At 42.4% G+C, this 23,413-nt stretch overlaps 1 protein-coding gene across 1 annotated transcript in view; it reads right to left on the bottom strand.

Moving 5' to 3' along the window:
* The window catches only part of eml5 (EMAP like 5), a 53,235-nt gene that overhangs the window by 21,876 nt on the left and 7,946 nt on the right, over window positions 1–23,413 (bottom strand). The window contains exons 2-22 of the mRNA XM_082516871.1: window positions 22,764–22,923; window positions 20,111–20,209; window positions 19,659–19,727; window positions 15,148–15,333; window positions 14,450–14,585; window positions 12,795–12,996; window positions 12,397–12,534; window positions 12,021–12,277; window positions 11,518–11,730; window positions 11,265–11,432; window positions 8,710–8,816; window positions 8,507–8,625; window positions 8,195–8,381; window positions 7,937–8,042; window positions 7,459–7,552; window positions 4,596–4,696; window positions 4,299–4,492; window positions 3,649–3,760; window positions 3,337–3,464; window positions 238–379; window positions 6–158 (exon numbers count right to left, since the gene is read on the bottom strand). Of these exons, the coding sequence (XP_082372997.1) occupies window positions 6–158; window positions 238–379; window positions 3,337–3,464; window positions 3,649–3,760; window positions 4,299–4,492; window positions 4,596–4,696; window positions 7,459–7,552; window positions 7,937–8,042; window positions 8,195–8,381; window positions 8,507–8,625; window positions 8,710–8,816; window positions 11,265–11,432; window positions 11,518–11,730; window positions 12,021–12,277; window positions 12,397–12,534; window positions 12,795–12,996; window positions 14,450–14,585; window positions 15,148–15,333; window positions 19,659–19,727; window positions 20,111–20,209; window positions 22,764–22,923 (3,071 nt within the window). The remainder of the gene's footprint in view (window positions 1–5; window positions 159–237; window positions 380–3,336; window positions 3,465–3,648; window positions 3,761–4,298; window positions 4,493–4,595; window positions 4,697–7,458; window positions 7,553–7,936; window positions 8,043–8,194; window positions 8,382–8,506; window positions 8,626–8,709; window positions 8,817–11,264; window positions 11,433–11,517; window positions 11,731–12,020; window positions 12,278–12,396; window positions 12,535–12,794; window positions 12,997–14,449; window positions 14,586–15,147; window positions 15,334–19,658; window positions 19,728–20,110; window positions 20,210–22,763; window positions 22,924–23,413) is intronic.

Genomic DNA, 23,413 nt, shown 5'->3' with positions numbered 1-23,413 from the left:
CAGACCTGGAGAGAATCTGATATCTGAGATGATGTCCTTGCGGTGGTGGAAGGACACCAGGTCCTCCAGGGTGTCTGCGTTCACAATAATGAAACTGCCGTCGTTCAGGCCCACTGCTAAAGCTTTGCCATCAGGGGAGAAGCAGCAGCAACGGCCGCCTGCGGCGGACAAGGTGTCTGTTAAATGCCTGGGACGATCCACTTCCTGTTATCAGTTAGCTTTTCAACAGTGACTCACCTTTCCTGAGTTTGCGTACAGCTAACATGCAGTGGCTCGGGGACAGGTCCCATATGCGCAGGGTTTTGTCATCGCTGACGGTAGCACAGAGAGGGAGATGGGGATGAGTGGCCAGGCCCCACACTTCACCCTCCATGTGACCCTGCCAATACACAAAAGCAGAAATATTTGATTTAAGTGATCAACACACTTTTACAACAGGTGATGGAGGAAAAAAAAGTTGAAAAATGATTCAACATGAATATATATGCATATTGTTTGTGTCTGATTTTGTGTTTTTTATTCCCTGTTTCTGTGTTGACTTAATTTATTTTTCTCTTTGCGTTTTCTTAATTCTGAAGGCTCACCTCATACATCTTTTTTGCCTTACCTCCCTCCTGCCTATTCCTTCTGAGCTCTTTAGCACTGATTTGATCAAACTTGATTTTTCTTAAGGGAGCACTTTTCCTTTATCGTATTCTGTGAATCAGTAAATATAATTTCACTTAATATTGGTCCACTCTGTCTCATTTTGTGTCTGCTTATGGGTACACTGGCTATACAATTAAACAAGGGGTCCTCATGAACTATTTTAGTCATTTATGACTAAATACTACACACAAAAAAACTTTTTATAATGGCTTTACAGTTTCCATTATGTGCGATAAATATTCTATTGTAATTCATCATATCCCTGTGGGAATCAATATCTACATTAGGACTTGATGTTGATATTCTAAGCCTGCACCATGCTTCACTACAAAACACTACAATGCAGTGATTAGAAGTGAAAAATCAAAGCCTATGATGTTAAAAGAGACACTTAAACATAGAGAAATAAAGAGACACTTTTTATTTAGAGCATCGAGTCAGTTAAACTGCTGGGATATTGATCTGGTCAGTTAAATAACAGAGTGGGTTATTGTTCACTATCAGCTGCTTTGGTGTTAATGAAATTAACAACCCTCCAAACAGGAATGATTTTACAGGTGGAGGCCACGGATATTTTCCCCCTCCTCATCTTTTCTGTCTGTTTTTTTTTCTTACTAGTCTTGCATTTGGCCAAGGTCAGTGTCACTACTGGTAGCATGAGACAATACCTGGACTCTACAGAGGTCGCACAAGTAATCCAGCTCCTCCAGGATGGCACATCAATTCGTGCCCTTGCCCAAAGGTTTGCTGTGTCACCCAGCAGAGTCTCAAGTGTACTGAGTAGACTCCAGGAGACAGGCAGTCACTTTAGGAGAGCCGGGCAAGTATTTAACATACCTATTAGCAGGACCAGTATCTGCTCCTTTGAAGGTACATGATGAAAACTGCCAGAGCCCTGCTGACCACCAGCAGGCAACTGGTGTGAATGTCTCTGACCGAATAATCAGAAACAGACTTCATCAGGGTGGCCTAAGTGGGGCCTATGTCCACTGCACGGCACAATGGAGCCCGACTGGCATTTACCATAAAATACCAGAATAAGCAGGTCCACCACTGATACAGTATGCTTTTCACAGAAGAGAGCAGGTTCACGCTGAACACATTTGACAGACGTGAAAGAGCCTGGAGGAGCCATGGAGAATGTTATGCTGCCTGTAACATCATTCAACACGACCAGTTTGGTGGTGGGTCAGTCTGGAATGGTCTGCACCTCAGACTGTTCAGGGGCTCTGTGAGGGACTGGTCCATGCCCCAACATTGTCAGGCATGCATTAAAGCATGCGGCGGCCATACAAACAACTGATTATTTTGAGTTGCTGCAATTAAATTTTGATAAAATGGACTAGCCTGGTGCAACATTTTTTTGCTTTGATTTTCGGGGTATCTTTCCATTCAGCACTCTGTAGGTTTAAAATTGTCATTGCAGTAAATTGATGTGGCTTCCTTTAAATCCCAACATCCACACTATATCAGTATAGACATCCAGGATGATTTTTTTCCAGAGATCTGATGTGTTTTTGAAGTGTTCCTTTAATTTTTTTGAGCAGTGTTTATTTGATGTCAGCAATAAACAAGAATACCACTTGCACACACATAAATCGTTGTATTCTTTCTTTACTGCCTATACCAGGGGTGGGCAACTCCAGGCCACGAGGGCCGGTGTCCCTGCAGGTTTTAGATGTGTCCTTGAACCAACACAGCGGATTTAAATGGCTAAATTAGCTCCTCAACATGTCCTGAAGTTCTCCAGAGGCCTGGTAACGAACTAATCATGTGATTCAGGGTGAGATCTAAAACCTGCAGGACACCGGCCCTCGAGGCCTGGAATTGCCCACCCCTGGCCTATACATACCAGTATTCATGGAGTTTCTGCTCATCTAACACAGTTAACCTCATTAGCTTGTAGAATAAACCGTCCCCGTTCGTTCTCGTCAATTGATCGCTTCTTGTGCGATCTAAAGGGCAATCAATAGCATTTGCTCCATCTGCCTAAAATCAAGGCAGATGAGGAGAAATTGTAGGAGCACTTAACCAAATTAACAACCTCCCACTGAGTGCCAGTAATTCATCAGCATTTACAACTATTTCCTCTGTGAATCGGCATTGGTAAGTTTGCATGTTTTAGACTATTAACCATACTATAATATGCATCTATTACTGCAGACTAGTTTACAAAGTGTAACATATTGTGACGATCTTTATTTAGATTTTTGCACCCATAAAGAGGCACTTTCACATCAACCTTAATGCCTGTTAAGATAGAGTGAAACATGCCATCGGTTCTCACACACATTACCTTAGACTAATCCTTCCACCACCTTCCTAAAAGACCCTTCATTTTTGGTCCAGTAATTCAATTTAGGCGCCATGCTGAAAATTAACCTGCACAGATGAGTAATCTATGGCACCAGTATTATGTTGTTAAGAACGCTTCAACAATAAGGAAAATGTATTACATCACAATCCTCATCATGCATCCGCTTTCTATCTGTGAAATAAAGCACATATTCCACCTTTGAAATCTTTACTGGCTCAGAAGACGTTCGACTCCACTACTTGTGTCAAGTTAAAGACTTCCAGCTCATCATATTGCAGAGAAAATAGCATCCTCCTGAATATCTTGACTGGGCTGGTACAGGCTGAAGCTGATGACTGCGTATGTTATTCGCTATGTGATTTTTTTCTTACCTGGACGAGCAGAGTGATGGGACCACTCTTGTCCACCTCCAAGATCTCGCCGTTCTTGGTTCCCACTAGGATGTGGCCATGGCCAAGAGATATGGCACGTATGGAGGGATTGTCCTCCAAGAGCAACCCTGCAGAGTCAGTGAAATAAAGAATGAAGTCACAAAGACCTTAGCAGGGACCAGGCTACAGGATGCAATCTTCATTTCAGTTAAACGCACTGAATGTTTTAAATGGATTTGCATTACATAATGGCTAGACAAACATGATCCAAGGGCAGCAGCAGACAGTTGAGAACAGGGTGACCTTTTTTACCTTTGGAGCCTGGAGCTAGGACTGCTCTCTTGATGGCATAGGTTTTGAGGCATCTCTCGAAAGTGTCATCCCACAGCGCTACAATACCATCCTTTCCACCAGTCACAAATCCCTACGGGGCCAAAATATTGTAACATGTAAAGGTGCAATGATCTCTAAAATGAGATCTAAACAGATGTAACTGGGAACTCTAATATCATATTTCAAAGGGGATCTATTGTGCTTGCTTCCAACTGCATGATTTTATTCTTGGACACTGAGTAACTCCTAATTTACCTTGGTGTCTTGGCCCAGGCCTTAAATCCATTCAATTGTATGAAAGCATATCTTTTAACTCCCTCCCTCACCATTGAAGGCGACTTTCTTCTAATCTACAGCACATACTCAGAGCCAGAGCTGTGTGCCTGAGATGAGCATATTAAAAATATCTGCTCTCACTGACATCTCAACAAATATCAGCAGACTGAAGCTTGAGGTTTGAGCTGAGGGATTACTTTCACATAAAATGGACATTCACCATAAAATAAGAAAAAGCACAACAGGATCCCTTTAAAATGACGACAGAAGAACAATATCTAATGATCTGCAAGTTAAAGACAAAACTTCGCCTGATAAGGGGAAGAGCCTTTCCTCCTGGATTTGTGTTATACCTTTTCTAGAGCGTGCATACTGAAAACAGGTCCGTCGTGGGCTTTGACAGTCTTCATCAGGAACATGTCCCTCCAGATACAAATGTCCCCTGTGCATGTGCCTGAAAACACCATCTCCTCTGACCAGCCATACACAGCACACATCATAGTCTCCGTCTTCCCCATGTTTCCCTTGCGCCCAATTAGACCACCACCTGAAAGAGACCCAGACAGTCACGATGAGATGTGTCACGGCTGAGCCACAGTTCTGCTTTTTAGAGGCTGTTCTGCTAGTCAACAGTGAAATGCAGGTCTTACCAGCTTTATGCCAAAACTTCATATGTTTCACACCAGCTGTGATGAGCTTGTCAGGAAGGTAGGGATTTATTTTGACAACAAATATCTTGTCCTTGCTTCCCCTGAAAAACAACATTTTAAAATGTCAACACAAACTTTTAATTTGCACGTTTTTTTTACACTGCTGCAAAATTAAAATGCTTATATCTAGATCACAAGATAAATAATATTTAATTTGTGTAGTTACGTGTAATGTGTGTTACATCATTATGCACTATGTGGACAAACATTTTAGGCTGCATACATATTCCACTTACAGGAGCTGCTCAGTCATTGAAAGCATGCCATGAAGCTCCTAACACACAGTTTCTGTGCTGATGTTAATACAACAGGAGATTTGGAGCTCTGTAGTTACTGACGTCGGCTACTTCTATGCAGTATGCCCCTCAGCACTCGGTGAACCCGCTCTGTAACTTTACAAGGTCTGCCAGTTAGTGGATGAGATGCTGTGGCTCTTAAACGCTTACACTTCTCAATAACACCACTTACAGTGGAAGAAACGAAAAACATTCACAAACTGACTCGTTGCAGTGAGCAGTGACATACATCAATGTCGGGCATGGATTCACTTCTTTAGAGCGATCCATTCTCTCACAAGTCAAGGCAGACTGCATGGCTAGGTGGTTTATTTTATTCACTTGAATTCAAAGATTAAAAGGTGGTTTTGTCTAGTGTAATTCAAGAGGCTCTGCAGGAGACTGGGGACCTATCCAGGGTGTATCCCACCTTTTGTCTTGTGACAGCTGAAGGAGGTTGCAGCCCCCCTATGATCCTAAATTTGGATAAGTGGTTAAAAAATTGGATGGATGCAGTATTCCTCTATTGGATCCATTAAAAAATATGTTCTGAAAAAGATGTTATGATTTTTATGAGGAAACATCAACTACTTTAAAAATATGAGCAAAATAAGACACCATAATGTTACCGATCTAAGAAACAAAGCTCTCTTTATCTTTAATTAAAAGTAAAAATGAAAACCAAGAGTGACAAAATATGTTTAACAGAGCTAATTTAGAAAAAAGAAAAACTAACTGAAAAGTGTTGTGTACTTACAAATCTCACTAAAACAAAAACACACAGAAAATGTATTTAATTTTAGTCTTGATCAAATTTAGTCAACACAGCTACCCTGAGGAAGCTGTGATGCATGTTTTTTGACAGAGATGATTACATAAGGGTGTGCCAACTGTTTCCATTGTTGCATCTTATTATTGTGCTGCTCTGAACTTCTTAAATCTCGCTGCTGACAAACATCGCCCATACAGTTACACTGTAATAAAGAAAAGCTAAATCCAACAGTGAAACTAATAAAAGCACCCTCTTTAGGCTCTCCATCCCATACCCCCTCTGCCAGCGGTGCTGTACAAGCCAGGCTCTGTCAAGCCCCATTTCTCTTTGTCCACCTCACTGTATTTCCCACCAGTGTCTATAAAAGAGATTAGGCTGCTCTAGCTGTCCCTAAGCTCCAGTGAGAGCCTGGCAAGCAGCACGCAGGAGAGCAACCCGCAATGCACCGCTCCCAAGTAGCCACAGGGTATTTCACTGGAGTAAATACTAAATACGAACATCAAGTAGGATGAGCAACAAAACAAAAGCAGAGATATTTCGGGATGCGGATGCTTTCCTGTTAGTTATTTCTGGTGCCTTCGGCTTTTTAGAACTGGAAATCTTGCCATATCTTTTTGGAGAAAGTGACACCTTTAATGCTCTAAATAAACCCATAATTCAGGTCTGGTAATCTAATTCATTTGTATCAAGCCTGGCGAGTGAATAATTATGTGTTGTTCACATACATCGTGGGCGACCGTGGCTCAGGGGGTTGGGAATCGCATCTGTAACCGGAAGGTCGCCGGTTCGATCCCTCTGTCCTGGTCGTTGTGTCCCTGGGCAAGACACTTTACCCTACTTGCCTACTGGTGTTGGCCAGAGGGGCCGATGGCGCGATATGGCAGCCTCGCTTCTGTCAGTCTGCCCCAGGGCAGCTGTGGCTACAACTGTAGCTGCCTCCACCAGTGTGTGAATGTGAGAGTGAATGAATAGTGGTATTGTAAAGCGCTTTGGGTGCCTTGAAAAGCGCTATATAAATGCAATCTATTATTATTATTATCATATATAGGGATTAGTTGTACCACGGTAATGATGAAAACCAGAGTATCATGCTTGTCTTGGATACTCAAGTCTTCAGTTATCGGATGCATTTTTAAAATGCAGACTTCAGTCTGTCGACTGTAGTCTTTATTGTTCAGTTTGTTTCAGGCATCGTAAGACATATGATTGTTTTCGCTGCTTGCTTGTTACCACTTTTCCTTTTCATTGCTTGATTGTTTTAGCAATCCATTTGCTTTTATGTACGTTTTGCACCTTGGGAAACAGGGTACATCTCAAAAGACTGTCTTCTAATTCATTTTCCAAACACGTTTCCTTGTGCAAATAGCGTCTGACATATCAAGCAGCTCAAACTCACCAGGATCTCATCTACGCAGCTCCTGGTATACGAGTTAAAAGTAATTCTCTTTGATTATGGATCTACAGCCAAGGCCCTGGGGCATACTCATGCTCTAGCCATTCAGAGTCAGGCAGGCTTTACGTCTACAGAGGAGCCGCCATGTAATCTAAAAGGTAATTCCCTTTTTCTCCTCTGTTCTATCAATCACATTGTCAGCCTTGCAAAGCAAAGTGGCTTCAATTTAGCTCTCATCTATAAATGTCCATATTTAAAGCAAAAGTGCTCAAACAATCTGTAGAATTAACAGGGAGGTTTGTCAAAGCTCTCCTGAAAGACCACCCTGCAGATGTGCAAATGCTGTAATAAAACTGTACTAACCGCATGGCAGAGAGCTTCTCCCCTTTTCTCCAGTCCCATAGCACAATGGTGTGATTGTCATCCAGGCCCACAGAGGCCAGCCGTTTGCCATCCGCTGTGGATGGAAAAGTCAGTCTGTGAGTGAAGTTTGGCTCTTATTAGCAACATGAAAGCACCATAGCGGGTTTGATCTACAGCAGGTGATTCACTGACTATGACATACAGATCACCACCATGCCTCTATCTGTGGCCAATTAGGGATAGTCAGATGCACAGTTCCCCCTTGATGCTGTCAGACTGCTGCGACTAAAAGACAGCAGAATAAGGTTCTTCACTGCTGCCTGAAAAACTGGTGACTTGCGAATTTACCTATTTCTTTTATGTGTGAAATTACTTTTTTGTTTCCCTGTTAAAACAGGATGTCTAAAATAATTTGTTAGTATTAAAAGCATGTCTAGGTTACATACGTGTAGTTTGACAAAGCAAGACTGTGTGTTACCTGAAAAGTCCAAAGCACACACTCCAAGCTGGTGGAACCCCTTCAAAACAGACATGGGTTTTAACATTTCTGTGTCCCATATGTGGATCGAGGAATCTCTGCCAACCTGGGTAAACAAAAAACATACAAATATCACAAATCTACCAAGTGAACCCCTTTGGATCAGATATAGCTCAGCTGAAAGGTTTTTAAAGGCTTTGAAGGGGTCCATAAACCCCCAAAACCTTGAATATTTTATGTTAGGAGTCTAACGGCTACCTGGCCTGTAGCTACAAAATCCTTTAGGGGGTGCAGAGCCAGACAGAGGATGTCATCATCATGGCCCATGTAGAAACGCTGCGTATTCTGTTGTCTGTTGTACACAACCCCTACAGCAGCAACATGGTACACTATCTCCCCAGTCTGGGTATAGAACAGGTTGCTCCTGCAATCATACCCCCTGTAGCTGCAAACAAAAAAAGGGGTAGGGGGTGAGGGGGCTTTATTTAATCACTATGCATGAAGAGACTTCTCTAGCTGAAATTCTTCTAATGCTGGGATGGTGTGGGATTATGCAATTTCTGAGCCTACCCATGAATGAAGTGCAGCTTTACTCCACTCCCTGGTGCTCTTTCTCTCTTCTTCATAGCTGTTGCTCGATGTTTCTCCTTGCACTGCTCTTTGAGCTGAGGTAGATCTTCTTTATAAACCTGAATGCATGTGGAAAAGTGTTCACATACTGCTTGTTTCACAGTAATATTTTCCCAGGAGATGCTTTTGATTTTAACACAAACCTGTCGTCTATATGTGAGCTGCGTCTCCTGCTCAATTTCCGAGTCCATCTCAGGTACGTCTGACTGATCAGAGTCTGACTCTTCGCTGTTAGAGTCTGCCAGTATCTCTGTAGGTAGAAACAAGGTTACATTACAGCTTGCCAGAAAATTCCCCCCGCTTCTAAATCAGAAAAATATCCTACTACAAACCATCCTGTTTCAGTGGGAGTCAGGGTCAGTCATGTAATAACACTACGACATCTCCTATTTATTAGACTGTCCTGCTTCACAGTGACAACAGTGAAGAAAAATGTACAATAATGCTGATGCAGCACAGTAAAGCCGTGCCAAGACATGGCAATAAGCAGAACTGGCAGCTAAGGGCGGCTACTCACAAGATCCATTAGGAAAATTAAAAGGAAAGGCAGTTAGTATGTGGTTTAATTTCAGAGAGCACAAGGCAGTCTGTCTCTGGAAAAAATATGACTTGGGAACGACAATGCAATTATACTTTCCAAGGTTCATTCACTTTTATTGGATTTGTCTTAATTAATGTGATAGCCGTTCCTTTGCAGAGCTTTATAGAAATGACGGTTTGCTAAAAAAAAAAAAAAGTTCAAGAAGAAAGAAATCTAGCACATTGCTCTCTCGTGGGTTAGCACATCAAGTTCATGAGGTTAGAGTGAGGAGTATATTAATTGTGTGACAAAAAACTACATTCAAAAACCCATTATTGGTAGGAATGACATATATGGTGATAAATCTCTGAATTTAGCAAAGGCAATGTTTAAGTCAGACAAACAGTCGTAGCTTCACACTTTTTTCCGAAGCATTTAGGAAAATCAGATGAGAAAATGGATACCACTTCCATGTACTGTATGTGCATATGGAGCCACAGCCAAGAGGGTCAATAGTTCACATAAAGACAACATAAAGACTGGAAGATCAAAGAAAGTTAACCTGGCTCTTGCGTAGGCACTAGACAAACTACGTGCCCAACGATGTCCACAACAACTCCAAAATCTAGTTCAGTTGATTAGTGTGAGCACTAGGTACTGTATCCTAGCATGATTAGGTGAACCTTAAGCCCAGTCGGCTTACAAAGGTGGCCCCAAGCATGGCTCAGTTAGACTTGCGCACTATCAGCACAGTCAACAACAGCTGGATCCCTAAATATCCCTATAATCAGTAATTAATGGCTCTATAACGCATTTCATTTGCTATTTATCTAGGGATTGAGAGTAACGCAATTTCTATTCTCTGTATGTCCTGTACATGTGGCAGAATCGACAAATAAAGTTGACTTTGACTTTGAGAGAACAAAATAACAATGCTTCCAAAATCTCCCCAATTAAGCCACAAAATGCATAAACTCATGGACCATGGTGCTTGTCAAGAGTGTTTTTCAAAAGCTTGTGTGAATAAAAGAGAGAGAGAGAGAACTGAAGATGCTAGGTCAAAATGAAGTGTGCTTAGCCCCGATTAATAAATCCAGTGTGAGTGAGGCTAGCCAGAGAGTAAAGGCAATTATGTTACAATTAAGTGTAGCATGACCACATTGTGAGACAAAAACTCCCCAACTAAGCTGTTTCCTTTTGCTGTCTGCAAGCAAAAAAAGATCCTGGACAAGCCCCCAATTTTTCCACAAACTGGCGAAAAGCAAATGACAAGTAGTCTACGCAATACATAGACGGAAAATCAGAAAATTAAACAAATGTTGTTCGAAGCTAGTAATATCAGCACATGTGCCATGGAGTTGTTAGGCATAAACGCAAACGGAATCAAATGAATTCATTGGCCAGTTGTAATGGGTCGAAACACTCAGGTGAGCTGCATTAGCTGAACACCTTGGGAAGTTAACCTATTGACCTCCAAGACAGGCTAGGACCACAGGAAGACAGTGGGAGGAGTGTTGCAGCAGTATTTTTTGACAGAGCCAAGCCAAATAATCTCTCTTTTCCCAGCGTTTTTTTGAAAGCAAAGTAATGACCTCCTGACTCCATTTTTTAAAATTATACCACAAAGACAAGAAAGTGGTATCACAGACCGTTATCACAGCAGACATTTGGAGTAGGACAAGCACAGGCAGAATTAATGATGGCACAGGTCCATTAAGTATCCTAGTAAGCCATTACTGTAAAACAGCATGTACAAGAGCAGGAACTCCCATAAGTGGAATTCAGCCATCAATAATATATTCGTGCTTTCCCTTCGATAACTTTTAAAAATGTCTGTCATGAGACTAAGGGCTTTTGTGTAACTCTCCGTAAAATGAAAATGAACAGTACGTAAGACAGAATTTGCTGTACACAGTATTCCTCCTGTTTGAAGAGGAGATTGAGTAGACATCCGGCTTCCACACTCAGACTAATTTGATGTCTTGTTGGCAGGAGCCACTGATTTTATGAAATAAGTAATAGCCGTAATGCAAGTCATCACCTACATTAAAATGTAACGCTGCAATATTCCTTAATGGATTGATCAGAAGTAAAACCTACAGTTCTGAAGGACATAAAGCGCCACATTACAGTAAGTACAGTGATGCAAATAAAGCCAGAGTGAGGGCAATACTGTACCTTGAGGTGCTATATGCAGAGCTTCTTTAGACTTTCTTTCGGGAACAAACTTCCACTGGAACACTGAGTGATCAGCACCCCCGATAGTTACTACCCACTGGTAGTCATGTGACCATCTAGCATTAGTTATGTGAGCCGAGTGGCCTAAATACTTTTTAAATTTTGCACCTGAAATCAAGAGACAATGCATTAGAAAAAGAGTATAAAGTTTTACCTAAATGCCATTTTTGTGATAAAATGAGATAGTCTTTACCTTTTTTTACACATGGATATCGCAAAAGTTTGACTAATCCATAGTCATCAGCAGTTACTAAGACTTGGTTGTTAAAGTTGGCGTCCACAGAGTTGATGTCATTGATGTCCGAGTATTTGGGCCATAGTCCATTAACCTCAGGGCCCAAAACACATGTCCACGTAGCCCACTGTACCAACTTCAGCTCTTCCCTATTGGTGACCTCCTTCCCACCTCAACAAAAGAGAGCAACATTTTATCTCACAAAGCAGCATCTTTAATAAATAACCTGGTAGTTCTGTAGGATTTTTCTATATTTTGTTTGACCGATCAACATCATACAGAAATTTATTTAATGCACTTTATTCTTTGTGTTTTATTGATCACACACATGCACTCTCAATTTGAAATCTTGTTCAAGGATGCTTCAAAATGCCGATTGGAGACCAACTTGCCAGTAAGCAGACGAGCTACTCTATCTCCTAAGTCACAGTGTATACTGCAGTCTATATTCCTGTACTTACTTGGCATCCTGTAGAAGAGCCTCCTGCCGCTGCCATCATTTGTCTGCAGATACTTGCTATCTGTGGACCAGTCCATATGGGTGATGAAGCTGGTGGAGCCAATGCACTCACCCACTTTCTTGTACCTCTGCACCACACCATAGATATCCACCGAGTTATCATTTGAGCCTACAGCCAAGTGGGCCCCATCGGGGGAGTACTTCAGCTCATGGATGGCCTCCTTCCTGTCCTTGATGTGCACCACCTCAGTCATGTCTCTGGAGGGAAGCAGAGGAATGTATTAGCTAATGGACACCAAATAATGCAACCTCTTCATTTAGAGGAGATTTATAGCTAGATCTAAATTTTCCATCCAACTTTCGAATTGTATACCCACCTGACTCTTAGAACAGTGAATGAGCCATCCTTCATCCCCAGTGCCAGGTGAATACCATCAGTACTTACAGCCGCGCAGCGGATAGGCTCCTCCATGTTACAGCGAGCTATCAGCGCATGATCTATAAGGCTCCATATCCTGTACAGACATAACAGCAGGAAAAATGCAGAGGTAAAAACAACCGGAGAAGAATGAAAAAGTGCAAATTGAAGAGTCAATGATATTTGGCCTTTTTCCTGTGATACATTAACTTTACAACCGGACCCAGGCAGTTCCAATTACTCCAAAAGATCAACATCATTACAAATCTAACTTGTATTGGAGTGGAGGGGACTAACTTTTTACACACAAATTGCATGCACGAGTTAATACTGCACGAACGGAAGCTGAGGCTTTACCTGACTGAGCGGTCGTCACTTCCAGTCATAGCTAGAGGCTTCGTTGGGTGCACAGCCAGCGCCCAAAGCTCTCCCTCACAGTGACCCTGCATTATGAGGAAGGGCTTGTTGCGATCGTGGACCACAATCTCAAAGATCTCACTGTCCTGTGTGCCCACTAGGATGTGATCTCCTCGCCAGCACACACTACGCACTGACAGCCCTGTCAGAAACACAAATGGTAAACATAACCAAAAATGAAACGAAATAACACGCAAACATGAAAGCAGACAGACATTTGCCACTTATAAAAGGCAGCCGTTATTAAAGACGCAACAGGGATAATAAAAACAGGAGGTGATAATACCCATCTGCAAGCTAGGACGGATTTTTTAACAAGAAATACAAGGATGGCACATGTTTTCAAGCCGATTTGCAACTGACTTTTGGTAATACAGCAAGTATAGGATGGAGGATGCAAATGCTCTTTACATACAGTACTGTACAAAAGTTTCAGCCACTTTTGATGTTTGGTGTCTTAGTCATCAGAGAGGCAGTCCTTGAGTCATTTTGCAGCATCACAATGGCCTCAAACAAACAGGCAGAATCATCAAGAACTATCTTCAGCAACACAAAGGTGAGGCCCACACAGAGCCCTGACCTTAACATACTGAAGTCAGTCTGGGATTACATAACTAGACAGAAGACACTGAGACATGAATGAATGAATGAATGGAAAAAATGTGACGACTTCTCCACGATGCTCGGAACAGCTCACTGAAGATGACTTTAAGATAAAGACTGATCCTATTTAGTCTTTTATTTGTTTGCTTCATTTTGCATGAATTAATTGCTTTTTTCAAATAAACCTTCTGTGCTTTGTTAAACACATTAATTAAATCTTGCGCTTTCTTCTCAGTTCTGCTTTTTTTTATGACAGAACAGCTGATGTACTGCTGCATTATTAGCTGGTGATTGTGTTTCTGTATCATCAAGCAAGAGAAAAACATGAATTATAAATTATAACATATTCCTTTAAACGGCATTTCAGCCTAAATTTGGAAATAAATTCAGTTGAGTGAGAAAGTTTAATTGATGGCGTCTGAGTTTGTAAAACACATATTTAAAATCTGCAAAATCAGCAGGTTGAGAGCAGGTGTTGAGTTCTCCACATGGTGACATTTGAATGTTATTCAGTTGTTTTTGGACACTTTGGGAACTAAACTGAATAAAAACACTCACTAGGCTATTATTGGTAGCATCACCGATTTACTGTACGAGCTTAAAACGTTTGCACAGAACTGTAGAAGACGTCTGTATACAGAGCAAAAATTGCAACAGTGCTTGAACTTACTAACAACAAGAGGAACAGTAGAACAAATGTGGAGACTGCTACAAACAGACTGACATGGTTGTTAACTCCGCCCTCAGTGACATTACCCACCTCGGCTATTTTCACCTCTAGCTACTGTTAGGTCCAAGATTAAAAGTATAGGAAATGGGGAAAAATAGAGAGCAAGAAGAAAATGTTAGAAAATTAATTAAAAATATATAATATAAAGAATGCCTTTTAAAAAAATCCAGATGTATTTGTTCATTCACAATGTTGTTTAAATTTTAACCTGGATTATTTCTGTACCCAAATTAATGGGAAAAAAGAGCAAATTTGACATCACCTTTATATCCTTGGTCTGTTTCCCTGAGATCAATGACAGTAATTGGTTTGAAGTTGAGATCCCACAGCCGGACGCAGCCGTCTCGGCCCCCGGTGGCAAAGCCCTCTTCACAGGCATTCATGCTGAAAATCCCTGACTGGAGGAAATGACAGGCTGTCAGTGAGGATCTGCACAGGAAATGAGCAACGACAGAACCAGCCTCAGCTACAAACTCCATAGTGCTGCTCCTCAGCCAGGCATTTGTTGAACAAGGCTTTTGCAATTACAAACTGGCTACAGCGGCCTCGAGATAAAACCAAACTGAGAAAAGGAAGTTGTCATGTTTGCTTTTATTATAGCTTAAGTGGAAAGCTCTACTGATGCCCTTGTTTGTCTGGTCTGGCCCTGTTCAACCCCTAGTAAGATATTTGGTCATCCAAAAAGCAGGAATGGACATGTACTGTAGTTATTATCCCCTCCCCCATTCGCCTATCCCCCCTCACCCAGCTGTTGATCCCGTAGATATCATTTAATCCTGTGGAGGAAAAGGCTGATCCTTTTCTACAGAGCAGAATCAAATAAATCCAGCGAGCATAGCTATGAACCCCGTTAAGTTTACTAGCTGCTTTTACTTTAGTTCTGCTCTGTATGTACCTGCAGGTGTGCAGGCAAAACCCGCCTGAGCGAAAGACCACAATGCACCCTGATTACACACTTACCCCATGAGCACCCTGCACCGTCCTCATCAGGTTAATCCCTTTCCACACGTAGATGTCACCGTTCAAGGCACCTGAATAGGTGACTTCGTCCTTAGCGCAAGCAAGGCAGAGGATTGTTTGGAGATCCCCCGTTTTGCCAAAAACACCACGTTTGGGCGTGAGAGCATTACCGCATAAGCTCCAGAACTGCAAACACAAACAGAAAGAGTGGAAGAGTATGGTGGCTAATAATCCCCTGTGTAATCCTGTCCTGAAACGGCAAAGGCACAATTACGCAGTATTTGGGACCAAATACGTGTGTTTTGGCACGCACGTACAACCACCATTAAAAAACACACACACGCACACAGACCTTGAAAGAAAAGTCAAACTCAAAATACCTAATCCCACACCTCACCCCAAGTCTCTGTATGCCATACTGGGTACTCTCGCTGGGGGGTGGGGGCTGTGTTGTAATCACCTGATCAGCATCCACAGACACACGCACATACACGCATGCTCATGATTTATGAACAAGGTCATTGGGATGCACAGGCATGGCCTCGTCTGAGGGCGAAATCCATCAAACGGAGGGGGAGAGAGTGAAAATGAGACGCTCTGTCTGCATGGAGATGAGATCACAGGGACAAAGCTCAGGAAAGGCGTCTACTGAGACACAGCCATCCTCACGTGAAACCGAGACACTCATCACCGGCAGGCGGCAGAAAAATGACACGCTGACAGCCCATTTTCTGCTTCACCTGATCATGTGTTTGACAGCTGCTTCGTATTCAAACCTATAGCTTGACTCAAAATGGATATTTGTGTTTCGGACAATGCACGAATGATTGCACAGCAGCTTGATAGGGACTAACAGGATAAACAAATGAGCTCTTTGAAAGTGACAGCTTGTCACACCCTCGCTAACACCCATTGCCCTGACTGATAGAGCTGTTGCGCTCTAAGAGGAGGGACTGATTATCATAGACAAGCATCGCAGATGCCATCAGTCATTTAAGGCTTGCACACACCGTACCAGAACAGGACTTTTCTGGTCTTGAGCTCTTCACTGAGATTTCAGGGAGCATTTGCGAGTTAGGGAGCTTTTGTGGTTTCGGTGAAGGTTAAATAGTGGAAATCATAAATGTGTGATGAATACTGGGACACACAGGTGAAAGTGTGTCAAGTGCTGGGTTTGGTAAGGGTTCGTGGGAGGGGGCTTTGTCGCACAGCCTGTTGCCGAAGCAGTGGGGATGGATGCGGCGTGACTGCACAGACCTCCCTGCCCGCAACTGATAAGGCTGCGAGACACAGGCGCTGGCTAATCCCTTCGCTGCAGAATTACTGAGAGAGCACTGGATGCTGGAGAGGTTTATGATGAGGCCATGAGCAGTAGAGGAAGGCACACAGGGGTAGGGACAACATGGAGGAAAGGTCCCTGAAAATGAGACTCCTCTGAGTCAAAATCAAGTCTTGGCAATGACACTTTTGAGCGAGCTCGTCCTCTTAGCACAGGATTAGTAGTATGTCGTTAGCTCGGTTACCTCCACCATCACCCCAAGGGAAAGCTTTTAAGTGTAATTAACATAGAAAGGTCAGTCATCGTCCCTGTACGCCCTGCATCCCACTCACAATTCCCCCTCTTGCCCAAATACAGTGACCCTAAATGTTGCTGCTGCACTAACAGAGGTCAACTATTTGGCAGCCTGCTGTAAGGACAGCTAACTGACCTGAACTCAAGCCGACCTCTGTGGCTTTGTGGCTTTCAGATGACCAAAACACAAAAACAACACCTCTCTCGCTAGCTGTTTTCATCATGTACCCATGACATTTTACTAACCGTGAGTTGTGGATATATTTTATGCTGTTCTAGGCACGTGAGTCTGCTTCTATTTATATCTGAGTGGTGTGATAATGTGTTGAGATTATTATATGCTATGAACACCATGTGAGTGAGATCACCATGTGGGTTTAAAATACACAAGTGAGTTGGTAGTTAACTCCAGACAAATAAAAACTTTGAAATTATGAAATTCTCATGTTATGTACACAGGTTTAAGGTTGGTGGCCAACCTGTGGTTCTGATTCCCAACCAGGGGCTTTTGTTATATGATTTGGTGGAAATGATCTGAAAAAATTAGGTAACTTTTTCTGAGTTTCTTTTAATTTTGGATCGTCTGGCTGAGTGGTGCGACAGAAACAACCTGCTGCTTAACACCGAGAAGACCAAGGAGCTCATCGTGGGACGGCTGTGGAGCGTGTGAGCAGCTTCAAGTTCCTGGCAGTCCACATCTCCGAGGATCTCACCTGGACGACCAACTGCTCCAAGCTGGTCAAGAAGGCTCACCAGCGCCTCTTCTTCTTGAGGACTCTGAGGAAGAACCACCTGTCCTCAGACATCCTGGTGAACTTCTATCGTTGCACCATCGAGAGCATCCTGACCAACTGTATAACAGTCTGGTACGGGAACTGCTCTGCCTCGGACCGGAAGGCGTTGCAGAGGGTCGTGAAAACTGCCCAGCGCATCGCCGGAGCACCACTTCCTGCCATAAAAGACATCTACAGGAAGCGGTGTCTGAAAAGGGCTGGGAAAATCATCAAAGACCCCAGTCACCCATCACATGGACTCTTCACCCTCCTGCCCTCTGGGAGGCGCCACAGGAGCCTCCGGACTAAGACCACCAGGTACCGGAACAGCTTCTTCCCCACAGCTGTCAGACTCCTGAACTCTGCCTCCTGACATCTGACCCACGTTAACTCATGGACTGAACACACACACACCCACAATGGACAACTGTACCCTCAAACACAATAATAACATGGACTGAACCACCACTCACAACCACTAGCACTTTATATAGCCTCTGTAGAAACTATCTACACCCTCACTTATCTTAACTGCACTACTGTATAGCTCTGTGTAAATAATCATTCTGTACATACGATAATTTTTAATCCTACAACTGTTTACAACTTGCACAGTTCCCATTTCTGTATAGCTGTATATCTCAGATTCTGTAAAGTTATTTATTTCATATTCTGTATAGTTTTTCATATTTATATCCTGTACATAGCTTGTACTCACTACAGCCTGTACATACTTATAGTTATAGAATATTCACAACATACTTCATACCGTGTACATTATAACATACCATAATAGACCCATTTCTGTAATATACTCACATATCTATATTATTGCTAATATATATTGTAATATATCTATATCACTAAAGCACTTCTGGATGGATGCAAACTGCATTTCGTTGCCCTGTACCTGTGCATGTGCAATGAAAATAAAGTTGAATTCTAATTCTAATTTTAAGATGTTTTTCCTCATAAATGACCCAGTCATTTGGCGTCACAGGAAGTTAATGCTTTGTTGTGAGAAGTCAAACAGCTGGGAGAAACTGGGTGACAACACACAAAACATAAATGTACAACAGTCTTTGAAAAAGCTGGATAAGTGGGGTATATGTTTGTGAATTCAAAACACAAAGTGATGAGTAGCTGCATGTGGAGGAAAGCGTCCCCACCACAGAGGTGGTGTTTTCCTCCTCCCCGCTAGTGAGTGGATTACTGGGGCTAAATCTCCTGTATGCTCTGAGTGCTATAATCACAGAGCGAAAACAGGCCAGGGGAGCAGATGTCACATGGTCTGCAGGGTGAAGGGCTGGGGAATTATGTGGGACAATTGCTGGATTGCCTTGGCATCAGACAACCCGAAGGGGTGAAAGGAGATGAGGAGGACGGAGAAGGACCAAAGGATTCTGCAAAGACTGGGGGGGTTGGGCGCAGCAGTTTCTGCATCGAGGCAGTTGAGAAAGAGTTCAGGGGGTAATTACTACGAGAGAACATTACACACCGAGAAAAACGTACAGTAGGTTAACCCCCCGACCTCACACCCCCTCTCGACTGCATTGCCCACTTAAGCGTGCCTGAATACTTAGCCTTGCAGAGCCAGAGGGTACATTTCCTATCTGAGCGTGATTCATTCTTTTCCCAATGTTTTGGAAATGAGCCTCCTCTGAACACTACAACTACACATCCCAAGGGACGGCTTGGCGAAGACAGACACCCTGCATCAACTCATTGAAGATTTATGAGCGCCACTCTTGAAAAGAGTGATAGAGATAGGCCTGGAAAGGGAAGTGAGCACAGCTGCAGTTTGTAGAGCGGAGTATGGGGATGAATGGGGATTTTGAAAGGGGGAGCTGAGTAGCAGAGTCACGGTCTTCAACAAAAAAAAAAGAAAAAGAAACATTTTACTCTCTGCAGTGCAGATTACTACAAATTTGAGAGAAGAGAGAGAGTGAGTCTTTGCCTGTCCTACTTATGTTAAGTGCCTTATAGCCATGAAATAAAACGAATTTGCATAGATCTATTTTAAGGCTTTGATGTGGCCATGACGATAAAGCGGGGAGAACCGAGGCGCCATGAAAACTTCTAAAAATCATAATCTGTTTTCATATATTGTGCAAGCCTGAGCCATCTATAGTACACTGCATAAAACGACCAGGAAATGGCTGTACCTTGATATGTTTGACACCGCAGCTTACGAGCTTGCTCGGCTGGTACAAATCCCACGATATGTCAAATATCTGCAGGGAGAAAACACACAATGCATTAAATACCACAACATCCACCTTCAAGTCTGGACTTTTAATAATCACATTCGCTGCAGGAGGAGGAAATTAAAAGGGAAAAAAAAGTGTGTGGTGTGTCTGTGTGTGTTTACCCTGCCTGTGTTATAACGTGTGTGGGCTGAATTAGAAAACAACAGCTGCCTGTGTTTCATCTTTTTAAAATTCCTTTTCATTAGACGTATACTCCTCTCCGATGGGCTCTGGAAGGCTTACAATCAATCAGGCCTAACTTGTTTATGTCCCTGTTGGGCAGGTGCTCCATCCTGCATTTATAGCTAATTGAGGCGGTCAATACAGAGCTTGTGACAGAGGAGCAAGGGGAGGAGGAAAGTGTTTACCCTGTCTGTATGACCGGGAGCGGCTGCCAGAACCTTCCCTCTCCTCCAGTCCCACACACAGATTGTGTTTTTCGAGTCCAAACCCACAGACACCAAACACTGTAAAGAGAGCAAAGAAAAACAGAGACATCACAGACTCTCACTAATCACTGCAAAACAAACTTAGCTAGCTCCACTGCAGCATGGTAGGTCACAGTGAAAGGGCTAATAATGGCTACAGAGCAGAAGAGAACAGTTGTCCAGCCTCTGGCGCTTCCAGTGAGCACATTTGAGTGCTTTTGCTGGAGGAGCCACCTATAGCCGACTGAGTGAGTAGGCAGCGGCAGCAGTGGAGCAGAAGAGAAGAGAGCAACTCTCATGGAAATCCTTCACTACTCTGCTGCTTGGTTTACATCTTCGATGCAGTGCTGAATCAGTGTTTGGCTATGGACAGAAGTCTCTGGTGAGGCATTTGCACAGTTTTAACTGAATTTGAAAAGCCAGTGTTTTAATGATGAGGAAAGAGGCCCCGAGTGTTGAAACCCAGTGGAACCGTGCAGATGAAGGCGGCTGAGATGTGCATTCAAACTCAAGTAATGTTTTAGCAGCGGTAGTGGCGTAGCTCTAGGGATGTTCTGTCGACGGGTCTCGCTCAGCAGTTATTAGATGAATCTCTGTGAATAGTTGTACAGATATTCATTCATAACAATAAAAACTAGAATGATTTTGGGTTTTTTTGATCATCAAAGCAAAGCAAAAGTTTTGGTGCTATTGGAGCCTTTTTGGCAAGGATCCCTTCACAACACTAACACAGATTTTGCTGGTTTGGGGTTAATGAGACATAACAACATGGACTGAGGCAAACATTTTATCATTTTAAAATAGTTCTTATTGGTATGGACGGTAATTAAATTAGTTTTTTTTAAATACTGTAACTCAATCCCTTTTTTGGGACATAGTTCAAAATCCTTTATGCCCAAATATCTGGTATTAATGATATTTTAAAGAATCTGTAAGTTCATAAATGTTATAGCATGCTAGCATGCTAAGGTAAGACGGCTAAGATGATTAACATTATACCAGCTATATTTCCCCATATTGATACTGAAAGGATGTCAGCATACAAAGATTGCTGGTTGTTGCTAGGTAAAACTGGTAGCAAGGAGGTATACAATGCTGTCCCAAACAACTTTATGGTTGCTGCAAGAACGCTGTGATCACACGTAGATTGCATAAAAAGACACAGACTTGTCTTGTGGAGAATTTTTAATCAAATAATTTGACACTCCTACTAATATTAATAATGATACTGTTATTCAGTGAGTGTCTTTGTGTTAGATTGTATGGCTCCAGCTTGCTAACTTGTTTGCTGAACTTTCTACTCCACCCTCTTCCTTAAATATAGTGATTTCTGGCTCCAAAAAACATTCCAACATGCCAAAATGCTAATAGTGTGACTGTGAGACAAAATCACTATTTTAGTTGAGCAACTAAAACTGGCTCACAGTTACATCTTAGTCTCTCAGGCATGTCAGATGTTATGACATAATCATAAAGTCTAGCAACCACTAACCCAGGCCTAAAATCTATAGCATTTATACATTTATGTATAAAACCTTAAAAACTAATTGTGTGATTTTTTTTTCATCAAAAAAGTATCTAATTTATATCCACAAAATGATGTGTTATATATTATGAAATCATCACATCCCCTAGCAACCACCTAAAATCTCAAATCACGGATGAAACCACATAATAATTGTTCGCAAAAACCCTTGATCACTGCATAATCTGGCATGCAGAAATTGTCTAAAACAGAATAAAAGAGTCAGTAATATCAGTAATGCTGTAATATCTCGGAGAGAAGGAAGTGTCAAATATCAGTGTACTTTTTTTATATTGCTATAATAGATGGACAGGGTAATGGCACCAGGGATTTATTCTAGATTGCTCTGAGTTCAGCTCTCACTTCCTCTGATCCAGGAAGGGGGAGCGATGGAGGGTAAATAGAGCTGCTAAACTAATAAGCGATGGATTTTTCTCTGACTTTAAAAACTGTCACCTTTCATCTAAGTCCCCAGCTCATGACCCGAGCAGGAAAGTAACACAGGGTCATATTCCTTCCCTGAAAAATATAGGATGTTAAAGTCCACTTTGAAAGGCGTGTAAATACAAAACCTGTTCTGTATTGATTTTCACAGTTCACATCAATATGATATCTGAAGGTTGCAGTGTGTAAACGTTAACTGGTGACAAGTCCGAGAAAGATTGAGACGATGACAAAAAAAAAGATAAAAAGGAGGTTGCTGGAAAGTTGGTTGTGTCAGAGAATAAAAACTAAATTGTCTGGATGCAAGCCTGTTACGTACGGAAAGTTTATCTCACTTTAACACTGCAAACTGACAAGTTCTGTGATGCAATACGACTGTAGCTCAGTAATCTCAGTTGGAGTAATAGGAAATATGGCATTCACAGCTGCAAAATGCTCATACAGTTCTGCAGATCTGCTATCTGGTGACACTTCCAGCTCTCTTTGGCTCCCTAGAAACATCCCCAAATTTTATGGCACTGGACAAAGACTGCAAAGATTAAAACTACAGCAGCGCTGTTCATCTTTTAATGTGACAGATTCTTACTGTCTTTTAACATTTGCATTATTCTGCAAGAACAGTACCTGTCCCTCGAGGTCAAAGGCCAGGCAAGCAATGCCATGTGTGTGCACATCCTTGAGGATGGACACGGTTTGCACAGTGTAGGAGTCCCACACACAGATGTAAGGCTCCTTGCCCACCTGTCCCGTGGCCACCAACACTCGTTCCGGATGGAGAGCTAAGCTGCGCAGAGAGAAAACGGGCAGAGAAAACACCTGGTTAGCATAGCTATTTTGCGTGATTGCATGTACATGTGTGAGTGTGTAGTTGTGTGTGCAGACAAGGGATTCACCCTCCCAGCAAATGAACACATTAAGTCTCCAATGGAAACAGAGTGGCAGCTTGATGAAGTGACATGGTTCAGTTAACTCAGTCATGCTCAGTGCACACACACACACACACACACACACACACACTTAGCCTGGCTTCATGTGTGGTATCAAAGTATAAAAAGCAACACTGGCAAATCTGTGAATTTCATCTTTCTCAGCTTTTATTCATAACCTCCCTTGAATTATTTTTTGCGCTTTTCACCTTTTTTAATTCATATGGGGTTTCCTCGCATCACTGGGCATATGTTTGTAACACTGTTACATAATCCCCACCCCCACCCCCTTCGCTCCACTCGTACCTCCCCCACCTACAAGCTATCCCACTCTACAGCTGAGCAACA

This window comes from Aulonocara stuartgranti (assembly GCF_965226115.1).
Source record: "Aulonocara stuartgranti genome assembly, chromosome: 19".
In the NCBI taxonomy this organism is placed as follows: Eukaryota; Metazoa; Chordata; class Actinopteri; order Cichliformes; family Cichlidae; genus Aulonocara; species Aulonocara stuartgranti.
This window is presented reverse-complemented; position numbering and strand designations above follow the sequence as displayed.